At 38.8% G+C, this 19,495-nt stretch overlaps 1 protein-coding gene and 1 pseudogene across 1 annotated transcript in view; one reads left to right on the top strand and one right to left on the bottom strand.

The window, feature by feature from the left end:
* ATP13A4 (ATPase 13A4) overlaps positions 1-19,495 on the top strand; it is a 138,848-nt gene that overhangs the window by 111,175 nt on the left and 8,178 nt on the right. The window contains exons 25-33 of the mRNA XM_008705149.2: positions 830-952; positions 2,390-2,469; positions 3,948-3,990; positions 4,412-4,521; positions 6,401-6,497; positions 8,023-8,095; positions 15,687-15,858; positions 16,833-17,026; positions 18,118-18,206. Coding sequence (XP_008703371.2) covers positions 830-952; positions 2,390-2,469; positions 3,948-3,990; positions 4,412-4,521; positions 6,401-6,497; positions 8,023-8,095; positions 15,687-15,858; positions 16,833-17,026; positions 18,118-18,206 — 981 coding nt within the window. The remainder of the gene's footprint in view (positions 1-829; positions 953-2,389; positions 2,470-3,947; positions 3,991-4,411; positions 4,522-6,400; positions 6,498-8,022; positions 8,096-15,686; positions 15,859-16,832; positions 17,027-18,117; positions 18,207-19,495) is intronic.
* Positions 7,017-10,599, bottom strand: LOC103676007 (annotated as a pseudogene).

Raw genomic sequence — 19,495 nt, forward strand, 5'->3', positions numbered from 1 at the left:
GAAGAATCCATTCTTTTTTTTTTTTCCCCAAAGATTTTATTTATTTATTTGTCAGAGAGAGATAGCACAAGTAGGGGGAGTGTCAGGCAGAGGGAAAGGGAGAAGCAGGCTCCCCCCTGAGCAGGGAGCCCGATGTGGGACTCGAACCCAGGACCCCTGGGATCATGACCTGAGCTGAAGGCAGACACCTAACCAACTGAGCCACCCAGGTGCCCTAAGAATCCATTCTTTTAAGCGTAATAAAGTTGTTGGCTTTATATGAGAACGAATGTAGTAAGCAGGACTGTGAATCTAATTTCTCATCTTCCTCTTGCTTGCTAGCCATCCCATTGGGTCCATAGGAGATTTAGTCCCTGGGAAAGAAACTGCTGTGTGCATTGGAAAATTAGACTATGTCTTCCGGGTGGGAAAAAAGCTTTATTCATTTATTCCCAATCTTGTCAGTATCTTATCTCTATTGTGTCCTTGTGGGATAATATTAATTCTGTAAGAAAACAAATTGTAAGTTCTCACTTCAGGGAGAGATTTGTTAAGCTGCAGTGCTCTGTATTTTACACTTGAAATGTGTGAAATGTGCTCTTCTCTGGGACTCACCAAGATCAAATCAGGATGAGAACAAGACATGAGTAAGTGTTATTCTCCTATTCACTAGAGGCTGTGATGTGCAAAGATTGATCCAGCAAAGAGAAAGTGCTTCTCTGAGGAATCAGGGCTGGAGTGTGACTTTTAAAGAGAGACCCCAGACTGTCATCATTGCCTTCTCTTCAATATATTTGTTGTCCTTTACCACTCTATCAAGTATCTAAAGTAACTGTGTCTTGCTTTGCAGGATAATTACATTAATATCAGGGAAGAAGTCTCTGATAATGGCAGAGAAGGAAGTTACCATTTTGCCTTAAGTGGAAAATCCTTTCAGGTTATAAGTCAACATTTCAGCAGCCTACTGCCAAAGGTAAGTTCTAAGAGGCTACCAGTCTCCCAGTAAAGATGCTGATGATGTCACTTACAGAGCATATTCCTAAGTAATTTCAAGCCTTTCAATAGGTAAGACATACCTATTGAATATATCATAAAAGATGTGAATATTTTTGTTGTCTCATTTCCTACTAGATTTAAAATTAGTGAATTTCATTAGCCAATTTCTTATCATCTATAGGAATAAAGTATTAGGAACTTCTCAAGCCATAAAGATTGCTTTTGGGTGGCTGTCTTTATATACCATGGTGAGGGGTCTCCTAGTATGGTGGAAATCCAGCAGTTATACAGGAAGACAGGCCGAGAATAGAGGAGTTCCATTAGGTTTTTGATAGAGAACCTCTATACAAAAGAGGGTCAAACTTAACACTTTCCTGATGAAGAACAAACTCATAGTGGGGGCAGGTAAGTTTTATATATAACATGTAGACAAACTAGAAAAAGACTATATCCAGTGTAATCCAAAGATAAATTGTTTTTATTTTATTTTATTTTTTATTCAATTGCTTATCCTCTTAGGTACTATTTAGGGAAAAAAAGAATAAAGATTTTGAGGCTGATCAAATGTTAAGCTGGCGTTTCTGTCAAAAAGAGCAGGGAATGTGGAGATCCAACACAGAAGAATTTAAACTCTATAGGATAAAGCTCAGGTGGATGGAGCTGGTGTAGGTTTAATATATCCAAACCATCAATGTTCCATAGCTCAAATTAGGCTTGGATTATCAGCTGAGTTTCAAAATTGGTCAAGTCCAGACGGCATGGTTAAATCAAAGACCACAAATTGTCACTATTTCATCCTTAGGCTGTTTTTCTGCTAGTTCTGAACAATTTTCTGAGAAACAGTTACCCCCTTTCCTTTTCCTGGGATGTTAATCTCTAGATATCTTGCAATTTCTCCTACTCTGCTGGTTTAAGATTCCATTAAGCTTGGGTTTGTTTTTTTTTTAAGATTTTGTTTATTAATTTGACAGAGAGAGATAGCGAGAGAGGGAACACAAGCAGGGGGAGTGGGAGAGGAAGAAGCAGGCTCCTAGTGGAGGAGCCTGATGTGGGGCTTGATCCCAGAATGCTGGGATCACGCCCTGAGCCGAAGGCAGACGCTTAAGGACTGCGCCACCCAGGCGCCGCAAGCTTGGGGTTTTTTGACCACATTCTCTATGGCAGCTCAACTAAATTCCTGAAGATCATCATTTTAATCAAATATTTTTATTGCATCTTTACTGATTTTTGGTCTCCTTGGTCACTTATTTGACGACCAAGGTCTCAATGTCTTAAAATTCAAAAAATGGACTTCTTGGAAACAAACTATTTTTGCCATTCATGGATTTTATTACCCAGTCAGTGTTCTGAGTATTATCAATTACCTCATGTATGGCTAACTGACATGATAAAGTTTCTCTTGTGTTCCTTACAGATACTGATCAATGGGACCATCTTTGCAAGAATGTCTCCCGGGCAGAAATCCAGTCTGGTGGAAGAATTTCAGAAACTGGAGTAGGTTCTTTGCCATGTCAGGTGGTATGAAGTGTGTGGAGGCATGACAGTCAGGGAGTGTGTAAGAGGTACAGGAAGTCACCTACTTTGGCTAAGGCAGTGGTTCTTAACCTAAGTGCATATGACAGTCACTTCAGGAGTTTTAAAAAAGTAGCAATACCAGGATCCCATTGTCCCAAGACTCTGATTCAGTTGCTCATGTGAGGCTTGGACATCGGTGTTTTTTCAAAGCTCCTCAAATAAGTCAATTTTGCATCCAGAGTTGAGAACTACTGGACTAGAACATATGGGGCACGAAAGTGTGTGGTGAGAAATGGACCTGGAAGTGTAGTTTGAGTTCAGCTCCTGAGGTACAATGAGAATTTAGACTTTATTTTTCTAAGTTATCATCACAGTTCTGATGTATGGAGATTCATATGGCAAGAGATTCACATAACCTTAAAAATATTCAAACATTTATATGAAAGAGCATCTTTTCTGTCTTAAATCAGAAAATAATTCTCTTCTAACACAAGTGTCTCCATTACAGAATAGACAGTTCAAATAACGTGCCCATAATTTAGGACCCATTATTTCTTGTTAATAGAACCCATGGAGTCCTGTAAGCTTTCTTTACTTATGGTGCTGGACCACAAAGATGTGACTCTTACTCCTACTCATTCCCTCTTTGTCCTCCTACTTGATTTAGTCACTAAGCAAGCTTCTTGATTTAGAAAGCCCTGTCTTCTCCACATGGTTGACAACCCAGACAGTAAACGAGTTGCCTTCGTATGACCGTGTGGAGGAGAAGTATAGCCAATTCTGTAAATGCTGTGACAGCACTCCCATCCTAAAAAGCAGACTATCCATAATCTTTGTCAACAGTGAAAGCAAGCGGTCTGTACTCAACCTCAGAAAGTGGTCCTGAAGCAGGGATGTGTTTTCTTTCTTCGAAGTCTGGGCCCGGCACTGCATTTTTTAGTTGAGTGACTGCTAAGGTGGCAGATCTCCTCTCCTGTTACTATTAACAGCCCCAACAAGTAATTTTTGTTTCTTGTTTTAGAAATTATAAGGCATTTTTCCCATATAGCACTTCACTGAATACTTATAGCACTTTGTAAGAGAGAAAAATGATAGCCAAAATGGCCAAGTGGTCAGGTCAAAGAGCTCAGTCTGGTTTCAAATCCGATGCCCTCTTCACTGTGCCATGGTGTCACATCATCTCATCTAAGTGTGAACGTCCCACTTTACAGCCAACAAAGCTGCTTCCTAAACAGTGATGTGCAGGGTCTCCCTGAAGTGCTTGGCGTCAGGAATGGTGCACTGCACTGCTGAGTCACACTTCGCTTTTAGTCAAACTGGACTCTTAAGAAAACTCCCTTAAAATAAATAATCAGTTCAAATCCTCAGTAATGAAGTTCATCTTATCTTTTTAATTAGAGAAATTAGCATGTAAAATTGCTTTGATATCCCTTACATTTGACATGATTCCCTTTTAGTTACTTTGTAGGAATGTGCGGTGACGGGGCCAATGACTGTGGGGTAAGTAGCTGCCAGCGTGCGGGGCCATAGTTGCACTAGGACAGACCAAGACTTACACTTGATTGTGCTTGCCTGGAGTTCTTTAGAGATAATATTCTTGGGATATACACTACCTCCATTCTTCCTGATGGAGAAACTGATGTGGAGGGTTTGGGAGGGTTTGACCAAAGACGCGCAATGACTCAGTGGTTGGTATAGACCAGATGGGCTAGAATATGGCTCTGGATTCCCCACTTCTTTGGCTAAGTGTCCCAGTGCCATCTTTTTCTTATATAGTAGGCAGAGCAAAAATCTGGTCATCTCCTGGCTAGTGCTTGGTCCACAAGCCACTCTGTGGCTAGCTTGACAGGCTTTTCTCATGTAGCCTCAGGAGAGATGTATGAGAGTGTGTATGGAGAGTAAGCTGACCCTTTGCTTTCAGGCTTTGAAAATGGCTCACGTGGGCATCTCTTTATCAGAGCAGGAGGCATCTGTGGCCTCACCTTTCACTTCAAAAACTCCAAACATTGAGTGTGTACCTCACCTTATCAAGTAAGTAGAGGCTTTCCACCAGCATTGTTTTAATCTCTCTTAACTTTGAGGTGCCGATCCCATTGTTCTGCCAGAGAAAGAGCAGGGAAACTTTGTGTCACTGGGTGGGGAGGGTGCTTTGCAGACAATGCAGTCAACCATTCTACTCCCAAGTGGACTCACCAGGAGTTCAAAATAACTGTGGGACAACAGTGGCATTTCTAATGAAAATCACTCAATAGGTTATTTTTAGAAAATTGGAATCTGGAACTTGCTACTACTTTGAAAGTGTCAATCATACTCTTATTATTGTTATTTTTACACGGATCCTCCTTAGATGCTTTATGATGGGGAGATGGACAGAAACTTTCTCTTCCCCACTTGCCCTCTTTCCCTCTTGACTCTTTATGCTGCTTTGGAATATCCTTCCCATCCCCAGTTTTCAAAATATTTGCTCATCTTTGCTGGTCCTACTAAAATTTCCCTTGGTTCTTTATATCTGCCTTCCAGTATATGTCTTTCTGCTGTATTTTATTTGAATGATAGAGATGGGTAGCATTGTGGCTGTTTTGGGCTATTATAACTAGCATGTATTTATAGTTTGTGAAGTGCTTTAATACCTACTATCTTATACTTCAAAACAGCTTGGAGATGTAGGAATGGTCACTATTTTCTTTTGCAAATAATGAAATTGAGGTTCAATTGATGTGCCCAAGCTCAAATAGCCATATAGGACTAGAAGTTCTATTAAAATTGATTTTATTTCAATATGTTCTATCTACAAATATCATACTATTCCCACCACATTAAAATAATAATGATTTGGCTAGCTTTTCCTAATTTTTAAAAAATTTATGCGTGTATTCAACAAATATTTATAGAGTAGGCACTTAGTGCCAGGAACTGGTGGAGGCACTGGAGACCCAGAAGAAAGTAAATCACACACCCCTTGATCTCATAAAGCTTTCTTCTGGTGAAGAAGTCAGGCAATAAACACATACATGGATAAATCAAGGGTAATGGGAAAAGTAGGAAGGGGACTGGGGAGGTGGAATTGGCTACTGCAGGTGGGTGGTATGCGAAAGCCTTTCTAAGGAGGTGAGAAATGAAGAGAAACTATGTTCTGGTAGAGCAAATGATAGCAGCAGAAACCCAAAACAGGAAAAAGCCCATTTTGAAATCAGGTTTTGGAATCCCAGGGAAACATTATGACCAGAAGGAAATTTAAACTCTATTTTCTTTCCAATGAAAGAGATAAAAGTGACATTTGATAAGTAATCTATTTTATGCTGTTTATACATATACTATTTACTCAAAGTCAATCAACAGTAACAGAAACAAGCATGCTCATTGTTTCCGGTCTATTTAAATTCCATATATGACTAATTTGAGTGCAGGTACTGGTCTAGTCCAGTTTCAGAAAAAATTGGGATTGCCAAAAGAGCTTTGAATGAAATGAAACACCTGCATGAAAATAGCCCCCAAGCAGGCAATCTTATTTAAATCCCTTAGTTCACAGATGAAGAAACTGTGACAGAAGGTAACTGACCCTTCCAAATGACATCAGTGTGTAGGTGTGGGGTCTGGGACCAGTTCCCAGGCCCTCTGACTGGGCTGACATCGTCCCCACAGAGAGGACAAGACTAACACTTGACCTGGACTCCACAGCTGGACCAAGCCTGTGCACCTTGGCCCGGAATCAGTGTTTCCTGAAAATCTAGTCATTTAGCATATTCTGACAGCCAGCTCCCACTAGCTCAAGGCTGTCCAGTCTATCAGACAGTCGAGTAATCAGGCTTTTGAGTTTTTTCTCCTGTGCTCAGCTGCACAGCAGAGTAAGTGACCTCGTTTCTTTCTATTCCTTTCATTTCCTCACTTTTTCATTTCTTTTCTCACACAGGGAAGGACGTGCGGCTCTGGTCACCTCGTTTTGCATGTTTAAGTACATGGCTCTGTACAGCATGATTCAGTATGTTGGTGTTCTGCTGCTCTACTGGGTATGACTGGGGACCTGAGCTCTTGGTTAGTGAGGACCAACACAAGGGGCGGTGCCTTCCCAATCTGCAAGGCCTCTTCAGGAAGAATGTGGGGGGGGGGGGAACTTGGAGCACCAATAGCCCCTCTAAAACTACCTTTATTTTGAAAGTAAATCAGAAATAGATGAATGTACACAGGAAAAGTTGATGGTGTCAATTCTCTGACTCTCTGACAGAGACATTTTTTTTATGCAGGCGTCACTGAGCATCAGAACACAGCACTTTCTCTCTCGCTGTTGCATCTGCCTGCTTGGACCAGGTCTCTATCTTCCTGGTTCCAGTGTGACTCTACCCTATTGTACCATTCATTAGAGAGATGATTCTCTGATTGGGGTTGCTGGTAAATGTTTCATAGCTGGCTCTCCCTGGAAAAACAAGCCCTGGTTATGAATGTTTGCCAACTTGCATGGTGTAAATTCTCCCACCATGGCTGGTTTCAAGCTGTCTAGCTGCTGTCACTGAGCGTGGAGTTGGGAAGGGACACACAGTAGCGTGCCATTATGTAGCACGTGCACCACAGAGATACAAGAGTTGGAAATATCTTAAAGAGCATAGATAACAGCACAATGTAGGAAAATGATTAGGAAGTGCTGGGTTTGGGGTATTTATTAGCTTTGTTTTTAGCATAATGTATTTAATGGTAGATTTGTATGACTTACATTTTTCTAATGGCTGTGTTTAACAACCAGTTCAAAAAGATCCCTGAAAACTGAGCAGTTAACTCATGGGCTAGTACAAGCAGCCCGTGAAGGAGTCTAAGATTCCTGAGATTCATCTCTACCTCCTGCCCTCTCGCTTCTGGATTGAAGGTTTTAGTTCTGTTATTTTCAGCTTACCTGTATCCTTTCCCACTCATTAATGAGTAAGCTGGGGAAGGAGAAACTATGTACAGACATGTGGCCCTATTTTGGAATCCCAGTAACTCATACTATAGAGTTAAACATGGGTCATCATTATTCCTTTCCACTAAAGGGGGGGGCAAGGAAGCAAGTTACTTGAAATCAGTAAGACCTGAACACTTATTTCTCAAGAATACCAAGGTGCTTTATCAGAACTTCCCAACAACGCCCAAAAATGCAAATACTGGGTTCAGTTATTCTTTTTCCATAGGTAAAATTTTGGTAAGATTACTGCATACTTAACACTTGTTTCTCTTGGGAACCCACTGTTCTATTGTGCCAGACCAAACCCTGACTTCTCTGCTAGCAGATAGAAAAGAGATCAGAGATGAATCTAGTACAGTGAAATGTCCCCCTCAACAAGGGGATACCGAAGCACAAAGAAGCCAGCCCAGAAAGCACACGAAGGTGGCCTCCTGGCTAGAGGGGGTTTCACAGCCTTGTCTTCGGTACTCTCACCAACATGGACAGGACCCCGGCTGCACCATCTTCTTGTAAAATCCTATGTTGCAGTGACAAAATGAATGCCATTGATGTCAGACTTCCAGGTCATAACTTCTTTGAGTCACTTCCCTTTTTGTTTTCAGGAGACAAACAGCCTCTCAAATTACCAGTTTCTGTTCCAGGATCTGGCCATTACAACTCTTATTGGCATAACAAGTAAGACATTCTTAAAACTTCCTTTGCTCCCCTCAGTGTGCTTCCCTCTGCCCCGGATACAGAGAGGNNNAGAGGAAATAGGACTTCTACTTTTGAGAGTTGGGTTGAAAGAAAAGTGTTAGCCAAGGAAAATATGGCTAGTTCTTTTGCTGTTTTCCACAAAATACAGGGCTTCCATAATGGTCACTAAACATTTAAAATGAAAAATGCACTTTGAAAATCAGGAATGCTGACTTCAGTATGCTTTCTGGTATAATTACAGTTAAAATGTGCCCAGTTTATAGAAGCTGAGTGGTTTCTGTGTTTTCCATCTTTAAATCCCAGCCTTTTGGGGTTTTGAATGGAGAGTCAAGATAATCTTTCCATTAGGCCACTAATTGTCTCCCCAATTTTTCTGCTGTAGGATTTCCCCCCAACACATCCACTCCCCATCGTCTTTACCATATTCTCTGCTTTCCTCTCTGTTAAATATAAATGCCAACAATTCCACTTGTACTTTTAATCCTACCTCCTCCTACCTTCTCAAGGGTTTTATTTCTGTAATAATCTCTTTCTCCACCATCATCAACTTTTCTCTTGTCTACTGGATCATTCTCATCAGCATATAAATATATTTGCTTATCTTCTACCAGATCTGATAGTCAACAAAATCATTAGCTACTGACTGAGTGCCTGGTTTGTACTGCCTGCTGAAATAAGCACTCAGAGTACATCAGTGAAAGAAAAAAAACATACAAAATTTCCTTTCCTTACATTCTAGTAAAATTGTACCACTATGTACCTAGCTGTTCAAAGACCTGGAGCCATCCTTAGTTTCTCTTTTCATTACCCTTCACACCCCATACCTATGAAGTTCCAGTTGGTTCTACCTGCAGAAGCTGTCCTGCAGTTCTCCTCTCCCTCCGCAGCTCTGTAACCTCTGGCACAGAGCAATGCAACCTCCCTGTGGATTCCTGCAACCACTTCACAACTGATCTTGCTTCCCCTCCCCCCATTTACTTTTCCAAGGGTAGTAAGAATGTTATTTTTAAAAAGTAAATTTTACTGTCACCCACTTGCTTAAAATGCTTTGGCCTCTGCCTGCTTCTCCACCTTCTCTTCCAGCCACAACCCTACTCACTTGTTCCAGGCACCCCGGTCTTTCAGTCCCTTGAGCACTGCCAAGCTTGTGGTCACCACAGTACCTTTGTTTTTGCTATTTTCTTTGCCCAGAACACTCTCCCCTTCGATCTTTATATGGCTTTGACTTTTTCTTGTTATTCAGATCTCAGCTCAAATGTCACCCCCTCAGGAAGGTCACTTTAAGTCGTCACTAAGCCAGTTATTCTCTATCTCACAGTTGTGCTTTATTTTTTATTTTATTTTATTATTTTTATAATTTTTTTATTTTTTTGGTTCCCAAATTTTATTCAAGAACTCATACAAATATTCCAGATAAAGTTTTAATCCTCATCTTCCTCCTCTTCCTTGTCCTGGTTAATCTGGAAGTAATGCAATTGGCAATTCTCTTTGCTGTTAGCAACTACACTCCGCCAATCACATGGATTATTCTAATTCAAATATTTTTTGATGAGATATTTCAAATGCCTTTTGGAAAAAGCCACCTCAGAAGTTGCCATAATCTTGCTTTTGCTCCTTTCAGTGGTTACAACCTTGCCGCAGAGATTCCCAGCTTTTCTATTCATTTTGATTCTCTCTTGAAGAAACTGCTCAAAATTGGCAGCATCTACGATTCCCTCTTCTACAGGGTGGGTGCGGTCAAGGGCAAATTTCAGAGCTTACATTTTTTTTTTTTTTTTGCTCTCCTTTGCAATAAGCTTTTTCACAGGTGCACGGTGGCAATGGAGGCAGGAAGCACAATTGTGCCCTGTTTTCTTCATGTATGGTGGTTTTCACAGTTTGAAATTATGATATTTATCTATATTTTTATTTGCATTTTCCTGCTTCCCTCTCCCAGAGTGTGTGCATTGTGAGAACAGCACCTTGTCTGTCTCGACTACTGCTGTGTTCCTGATACTATTGACAGTGCCTAATGTATCCAAGGGGCTCATGAAATACTTGTCAAATCTCTGGAAAGAACACCCTCAGACAGTCCATACTGTTAAGAGAGTTCTCCTGCGTTTCAAGGCAAATCTATTCCTGTATAACTTCCACCCGTCCCAGGTTTGCCATTTGTGGTGACACAGGGCCGTCTGCGTTTTCTCCTAAGGACAGTCTTTCTTCCAGATTTTTGCAAACAGCCCTCATGTCTTTCATAATTGTTCTCTGCTCAATAACAAGCATCTCCAGGTTTTTCTCTGTTTTTTGATAAATACTTGATTATTTTTTGTTCTTATGATTATTAATGTATATTCATTGTGAAACAAAGATGGAAAACATTGCAAGATATAACAAAGAAAAAACCCACCTTTATTCTACCATTCAGAGCTAACCAATTAATGAATTTTGATATTTACATGTAAATGAAGAAATTTGAATTATGTTTTCTATATAGTTGTGCATACATTTTTTTCATTTAATTTTATAAGTACTTTTTAAAAGTTTTTATTTAAATTTGAGTTAGTTAGCATATAGTGTATTATTAGTTTCAGGGGTAGAGTTTAGTGATTCATCAGTTGCATGTAACACCCAGTGCTCATTCCATCAAGTGCTCTCCTTAATGTCCATCCCCCAGTTACCCCATCCCCCACCGACCTCCCCTCCCACAACCCTCAGCTTGCTTCCTATAGTTAAGAGTCTCTTATGGTTTGCCTCCCTCTCTGTTTTTACCTTATTTTTCCTTCCTTTCCCCTATGTTCTTTTAATGTCATTAAATATTTTCATTCTTTTTTTATGGTGGTAAGATGTATATAACATACAATTTGTTGTTTTCAACATTTTTAAGTGTCTAGTGCAGGAACATGAATGACATTCACAGTGTTGTGCAACCCATTACCACTGCCTACTTCCCAGACTTTTTCATCACCCCAAACAGAAACTGTGCCCGTTAAGTAACAGCTCTCCATTGTTCTTCTTCCCAGCCTCTGGCGGGTAACCTCTAATTTACTTTTGGTTTCTATTAATTTGCTTATTCAAGACATTTCATATAAATCAAACACAATATTTGTTCCTTTATGTTTGGCTTATTTCAATTAGCATAGTGCTTTCAAGGTTTACCTATGCTGTAGCCTGTCTCAGAATTTCATTCCTTTTTTATGGCTGAGTAATATTCTATTCTACGTCTATACCACATTTTGTTTATCCGTTTATTTGTTGATGGACTTGAGCTGCTTTCACCTTTTGGCTATTGTAAAGAGTGCTGCAATGAACATTTGCATAAAGTATCTGTTTGAGTCCCTGTTTTTAATAATTTGGGGCATAAGAATAGAATTGCTGGGTGCTATGGTCATCATATATTTTGCTCTTGAGAAACACCCAAATTCTTTTCCAGAGTGACGACATCATCACCAGCAATGTATGAAGACCTCAATTTCTCTACAGTCTTATCCACACTTGTTATTTAAGTAAAAAAAATTATTTTCACATCCTAGTCAGTATGGAATGGTATCTTATTGTGGCTTTTAATTTATTTCCCTAGTAACTAATCACGTTGAGCATATTTTCATGTACTTATTGGTCATTTGTATGTCTTTTTTGGAGAAATGTTTGTTTAAATCTTTTGCTCCTTTCTTAACTGGATTTTTGTCTTTTTGTTGTTGAGCTCTAGAGTTCTTCAGATGTTGTGGATGTTAAAACATTCTCAGATACATTTTTGCAGACATTTTCTCCTATTCTATGTTTTTTTTTCCTTTTCTTGATAATGTCCTTTGATGTACAAAAGTTTCTAATTATGATTAAGTCCAATGTATCTATTTGTTTCTTTTATAGATCATGCTTTTGGTCTCCTATCTAAGAATACGTTACCAAATCTAAGGTCCTGTAGATTTACCCTTTGTTTACTAAAAAGAATTTTATGGTTTTTGGCTATTATACTTAAGTCATTGATTCTTTTTTGTGTGTGTTAATTTCTCTATATGGTATGAGGTTGGGGTCCAATTTCATTTATTTGGCATGTGGAAATCTAGCTGTCCCAGCCCCATTTGTTAAAAAGACTGTTCTTTCCCCCATTGGATAGTCTTAACACTCATATTGAAAATCAATTGGCCATGGATGTATGGGTTTATTTTTGGACCCTCAATTCTATTCCACTGGTCTATATGTCATTACCTTATGCTTATTACCACAGTGTTCTGATTACTTTTTTTATGGTAAGTTTGAAATCAGGAAGTATTGAGTCCTCCAACATTGTTCTTCTTTTTCAAGATTGTTTTGACTATTCAGGGCCCTTTATAATTCCACATGAATTTGAAGATCAACTTTAATATTCTGAAAAACAATCGTTTGAATTTTGATAGAGATTGTGTTGAATCTATAGATCACCTTGGATGATGTTGAAATCTTAACAATATTAAGTCTTCCAATCCGTGAACATCTGATGTATTTCCTTTTATTTATGTTTTGCTTAATTTCTTTCAGCAACGTTTTGTGATTTTTAGTGTTCAGATCTTTCTTCTCTTTGGCTAAAATTATTCCTAGATATTTTATTGTTTTGGATGCTTTTGAAAGTGGAATTGTTCTCTTAATTTCTTTTTATTTATTTATTTATTTTTTTAAAAGACTTTATTTATTTATTCGACAGAGAGAGAGACAGCCGGCGAGAGAGGGAACACAAGCAGGGGGAGTGGGAGAGGAAGAAGCAGGCTCACAGCAGAGGAGCCTAATGTGGGGCTCGATCCCATAACGCCGGGATCACACCCTGAGCCGAAGGCAGACGCTTAACCGCTGTGCCACCCAGGCGCCCCAATTTCTTTTTAAAATTGTTTATTGCCAATGTATAGAAACACAATTTTTATGTGTTGATCTTGTATCATGCAATGTAGCTGAATTTATTAACTCTAGTAGCTTTCTTTTTTTAACAACCTAAGTAGGAGTTTATTTTTTTTAAGTAAGCTCCATGCTCAGTGTGGGGTTCAAACTCATGATCCCGAGATCAAGATTGCATGCTTTCCCAACTGAGCCAGCCAGATGTCCCTCTAGTTACTTTCTTGTGTAGTCTTTGGGATTTCCAATATACAGGATTATGTCACTTGTGAATAGAGATAGTTTTACTTCTTCCTTCCAATTTGGATGATTTTATTTCTTTTCCTTTTGTAATTGCTCTGGATAGAACTTTCAGTACAATGTTGAATAGCAGTGATGAAATGGGCATTCTTGTCTTGTTCCTATCTTAGGGGGAAAGCTCTCAGTCTTTCACCCTTGGGTATGATGTTAACTCTGACATAACTTATAATCATGGGGATTTTATGTAACATCCTAAATTTATAATAATCTAGTTTGAATTGATACCTTAACTTTAATAGCATGCAGAACTCTGCGACTTCACAACTCTGTCTCCTCATTCTATATTGCTGTTGCCACAAATTACATCTTTATCCATTGTGTGCCTGACAAAATAGATATATAATTATTTTTTCTGTGTTGTCTTTTAAACCATGTAGGAATAAAAAGTGGAATTAAAAACAAAAAATACAATAATACAGTCTTTTATATTTGCTCAAATAGTTACTTCTACTGGACAAAATGAAGTGTCCATGAAGAGGTAGAAATTATAAGAAAGGGTTCTTTAAAAAGAATTTCTTTTGGCTCCTTTCCATATTTTCTATCTCTTTATAAAGACATTTTCGTTTTGTTCATACATTACTTCCTGATTTCTTTGAGCATATTTGAAACATTTGTTTTAAAGTCTTTGTCCAATACGTTCAATGCCCAGGCTTCCTCAGAGATGATTTCTGTCAATTTATTTTGTTCCATTGAATATTATAGTGTCATAACTCCAGAAATCATATTTACCCTTTTCCCTAGGACTTGACGGTTTTTGTTTTGCTATTTTTTTTTAAGATTTTATTTATTTATTTAACAGAGAGAGACAGCCAGCGAGAGAGGGAACACAAGCAGGGGGAGTGGGAGAGAAAGAAGCAGGCTCCCAGTGGAAGAGCCTGACGTGAGGCTTGATCCCAGAACTCTGGGATCACGCCCTGAGCCAAAGGCAGACGCTTAACGACTGAGCCACTCAGGCGCCCCTGTTTTGCTATTTTTTGAAGACTGTCAGAGTCCATTTGTTTAGTAACTTCCCTAAACTATTTTTGCAAAGATTGTATCAGTTATCATGTGTGGTCAATGAAATCTCTGTTCCTTTGGCTTTTGTTCAGCTAGTATTTTGATTGAGATTTTCTCAACCTCCATGAGTTTAAAACCATTGAACAAAGAAGAAACTCTCCCAGTCTTTGCAGATTTGTTCTGTGCTGGGACACTTCCACACTTAGGCAGGCTTGCACTGAGTGCAAGATCATCCAGAGCTGAAAACTGAGGGGCCGTTCTGGTCTTTTCTGAGTATGTATCTTACCTTAGGTGTGTGCATGGCTTTTTATAGTCCCCAATATACATAGGTGCTTTTGAATGCCATAATTTCCCAAAGGAACTTTCTTTAACTTTTCTTCATTTTGGTTGTTATTTTACGTCTCAACTGTAATCTTTTGCCCCAGGTGATTGTGGGTAGTTGGTTAGGATTACAATGTTTTCAAGCAGTGTATGCTGCTGTCCTGAGTTAAGTTTCGCATTAGGTGAGAGAGATAAGCACCTTGCACCAGTCCTTCAGATAACCTCCAGACAGGTTAGAACAGATTTACACAATTTGTGATGAAGCCTGCTCTTTTCCTCCTGTGACAAGACACCAGAGTCTTCCCCACATTGGGAGTGTGAACAACTAACTTTGAGATTGCCACTGAGCTGAAGAGGGATATAGCAAGGGCAAGTAAAAATGACACAAAGCCTTCCTACCATTTTTAAGTTGCTCTTTTTTTTTTTTTAATTTAGCGATTGTTTGATTGCTATAAGCCTTTGTTTTTCAGAGTTCTGACAAAGTTAGTTTTGACAGTTTCTGCTTATTTTTCAGTGTTTCTGTGGAAGGATGGGAACTTGGAGCTTCCTGCTCTGCCATTTTTCTGATGTCACTCCTCATTTTGTCATTGAATATTTTAAAGCATTACTTCTTAGTGACTGCATGTTGTTTCATTATATAGACGCACCGTAATTTACTGCAAATGATGCAGTAATGAACATCTTTATACATCTCTGATGTTTTTTAGCTTAGGGTAAATTGCCAGGAATGACCATGTCAAATGTTGTGAACAATTTTCAATCTTTTCATATTTATTGTGAAATTGTCCTGCAGAAGGTTTGTGTCAATGTACATTCCCACAAGCAGTGTAAGAGAGTATGCATTTCATCATGCCCTCGTTTATAATTTGATGGCCTTGGCTCATTTAATAGGCAAAAATAAAAGTCTCTCCTGATTGTTCTGTCTGCTTTCTTAGGACTTTCTCATATGACTTGAGTTGGAGCCCATTCGTTGTTTCGTTCCCTCAAAAAAACGATGTACTCCAATTTGTCAATTTGCTTGGATGGGTGGGCCCAAGAAGTTACACTGTTCTTCTGATGAAGATTAGAACATTTTCCTGCTCTCACAAATATACAACTTGAATTTATTTTGTAGTGAACTTGAATGGTGCCTACCCGAAGCTGGTGCCTTTCAGGCCTGCAGGACGGCTGATCTCCCCACCTCTGCTGCTCTCTGTGATTTTCAACATTCTTCTCAGCCTGGCTATGCACATTGTGGGCTTCATTCTGGTTCAGAGGCAGCCTTGGTATTCCATGGAGACGCACAGGTACTGTCACAGCCTCGATTCCAGCATCTCACCTTCTAATTTCCATCAAACATCATCTGGTCCTTATGACAGGAAGCAAATGGTTCTTCATTCTTCTAGAAGCATTGGCTTCTTTAAGTCCCTTGGGAAAATTTCCAGTGATCTTCTCTTCTCTGTAGCACAGTTTGAGGATATTATTCGTTGGCACTTGCCTTTGCCTGTCTTGTGTCATAATGATCTATGACCGTCATTTATATCTAGGTGACCATGCATTATAGTTTGCCCCGTCAGCCTGATATAATAATGAAATTATCTGTAATTAATTAATTACTGAAGTATAATTGGCATACAATGTTATATTAGTTTCAGGTGTACAAGCTATCGATTTGGCAATTCTATACATCATTCAGTGCTTACCACAATAAGTGTGACCATCTGTCACTATACGTTATTATGATATTATTAATTATATTCCCTATGCTGTACTTTGCATCCCCGTGACTTATTCAGTCGTAACTGGAAGTTTGTACATCTTAATCCCCTTTGTCTATTTTCCCCATCCCCCCTACTCATGTCTCCTCTGGCAACTACCAGTTTTTCTGATGGTATTTATCTTTTCCTTTCACATTCAGATCTGTTCTTATTGTATGACAAATTATATGGTCACCCTATTTATAAATGTTTAGAGACCTTAAGCCATGAGAGGGAAGAATCATGGCTTACTCACATCTTTCCCTCATAGCCAAAATACACATGATGGGTATCTAATTTATTGAATATATAACTTGCTTTATCTATCTATCACCCATCTATCTTTTATCTATTTATCTATCCAAAATATAGATCTGTCTGTGCTGGTTTCCTTCTCCTTACTTTTCAGTATATTCTTTCCCAAAGTGTAAGTCAACTACATTGAGAGCATGGAGTCCTGTAGATACAAATGTTCCATAAAGACCTGTCACCTTACTTCATTACCTTTTTTGTTTCCTTTTTAGTGTCTGCACACTGCAAAATGAAAACAGCTCAACATTAATCATTTCTCCAACTGCTCCAGAAAAAATTGGAAGTAATGGTGCCTTCACAAGCTTTGAGAACACTACCATATGGTTCTTGGGAACAATCAACTGTATCATTGTGGCTCTTATTTTCTCTAAAGGAAAACCATTTAGGCAGCCCATCTATACAAACTGTGAGTAGCATTGTATCAGATCAGAGGTGAGAGGTCACCAGAGGGAACAGATATCCCCAGGTCACTCAGGGAGCAGCTGCAGAGTTGATGCTTATCTTGGGTTTGTTGACTTTTACTCTAGGGCTCTATACAACACATCCAGCCTCATCCTTTGCTCCTTCCCTCAAAACTGCATTAAATTCTAGGGTTTCTTTCTCTACCCTTTCCTTTACCAGAAGTTTGTATCTAGGTGTCTTTTCATGGCACCGCTCCAAATTGGGACGGCTCATTTATTTCCTTACTTGTCAGCACGTGTCAGAATTCATCTGGGAGGAGGTGGAGAGAAGTGTCATGGTATTCAGTTGAAACATGTCTCCTGCCATGAAGATAATGGTTGAGATGCATTGTGTCATTGGCAGCCTAGGGGTGGGTCCCTCCTGAAGGAACCTGGCCGCAGTGATTGTGGAGACTCTTGGCCAAAGTACCTGCCACCTCTTCACATTCTGGACTGGGGTGGGGAGCGTGTTAGGAGAAGTGGGTGATCTGACTAGCCCTTGGGACATTTATTTGTATACCACCACTGCCTCTCTAATTGGGAAAATTTAGAAGCACAAGTTGAGGAATCAATATCCTCATACAAATTTGTTTGTTCAGAGAAAATTATTTTGCCCTTCTCCTTCTTAGGATGAGAAAGCAGTCAAATGTTCACCTGTATATGACTGCAATTTAAACATTTGACTGTTTACAGCCCCCCCCTTTTTTTCCAGAAAAGGATTTGAGGCAGGTGTTTTGCCTTAAAGAGACTCAGATACTTAAATGTCTTCAAGGCATTTTTTGAAAATATATTATGTCAACGTTGCTCTCTATTTCCTATTTTATTAATTGAAACTTAAAACATGCATGTGAAAATTTCCACTTACCTCAAGGACATGCATAGAGATTGTGGAGGTGAGACCCGTTGCATAGAAATGAGTGCTTTCCATTTATAATGCTGCTTGGATGTAGAAATCAAGTAAATTTAATCAGTGTTAATCTAGAATATGCCTATCAATAGATGTGACACTCTGTACTCTGGTTTCTCTAAATGATAGCTTGTGTTCTTATTTCCTCAGATATATTTGTCCTTGTGCTGGTCATACAGCTGAGTGTGTGTCTATTCATTCTATTTGCTGATATTCCAGAATTATATAGGCGTTTGGATGTAAGTGTTATCTCTGGGATACGATGATGGTTTACCGTTATATAACACCCTGATTTCACGAAGCAGGTCACAATTGCAATTGACACAGATTCTTGACACTGATTATTCTTTTCAAATAGTAGAGTTAAAAAGAACACTGAATTTATTCGTATTTTCTATTTAAGCTGGCCAGGAAATAAGATTCTGTCTAGTCTTGATTTCCAAGTATTTCAGAAACATTGAACATTTTTCTTTTAAAAGATCCCTGTAAGAATGGAGAAATCTATTTATATATATTCTCTTTCAAGTGTGAGAGACTTTTTTCCTAAATTCTTCTGTTTTGAAGCTGTTGAAAACAGTTTGCGTATAACACTTTTTCCATTAATTCTCAACTCTGTATTTACATATTTTTAAAAAAAAATGCTTTAAAAACATGTTTGGCTATATCTTCATATTTAATGTCTGCAAAACTTGCTTGCAAAGAGCCATAGCTTACCTCATGAATTGTGTTAGATTGTGTAATTTTGAGACAAATTTCAAACTCTTTAAGAGACAAATTTTACATAATTGAGCAAGGGAAAATATATATTTCTATTCCTTTAACCTATACTTTTGAATTAGAAGTTCATTATTACCAAATGTCCTTTAGACAAATAAGTAGACAGAAAAGATGGTAAAAGGAAATAAGGTTTTTTACTTAGTGCTGCATGAGCCTACCTGGCCACCTCTCCATCTCAAAGACACGTTTCACAAAGGTCAAGATCCTATCTTATTCATTCTCGTATTACCACTGCCTAACATAGCCCATGGCATGTAATAGCAATAGATGACTGACTGTTCTAGACTAGGCTCCTACATGGAGATGAGCACTAGAAGCTCACAGCTCATTGCAAACCAGCAAAACCTTCACAAACCCTTCCTGACATGTGACATACAAACTAATGGCTACATTTGGTTTTCATTTTGATAATTGTGTCACTGTGGCTAACACTGTAATTGTCACTATTGTTAAATATCTCCACGAATTAGAATAAGTACTCATGGAGATAATCTTTGCCCAGTAGTTTTGTAAGTGAGTTAAAACTTCTTAATTGTGCTAAAGTTAAGGTTAAGACATGTTGGGTTTAGTCACACTCTTTAAAAGCAAAGACTCTTATGAAGAGGCTGATGTCTCCGGTACAAGAAAATAGGGAGTCTGTTTAGTTTGGGGGGAACCTGTGTGAGGTCATTGCCAACAAGACTGCAAAGGAGTCTGCAGCGAATTATTGCTCGCCTTAAAAATATTTTTCTTCTTATTACGCAAAATTGTG

Source organism: Ursus maritimus, unplaced genomic scaffold, assembly GCF_017311325.1.
Source record: "Ursus maritimus isolate PB19 unplaced genomic scaffold, ASM1731132v1 scaffold_4, whole genome shotgun sequence".
Classification (NCBI taxonomy): domain Eukaryota; kingdom Metazoa; phylum Chordata; class Mammalia; order Carnivora; family Ursidae; genus Ursus; species Ursus maritimus.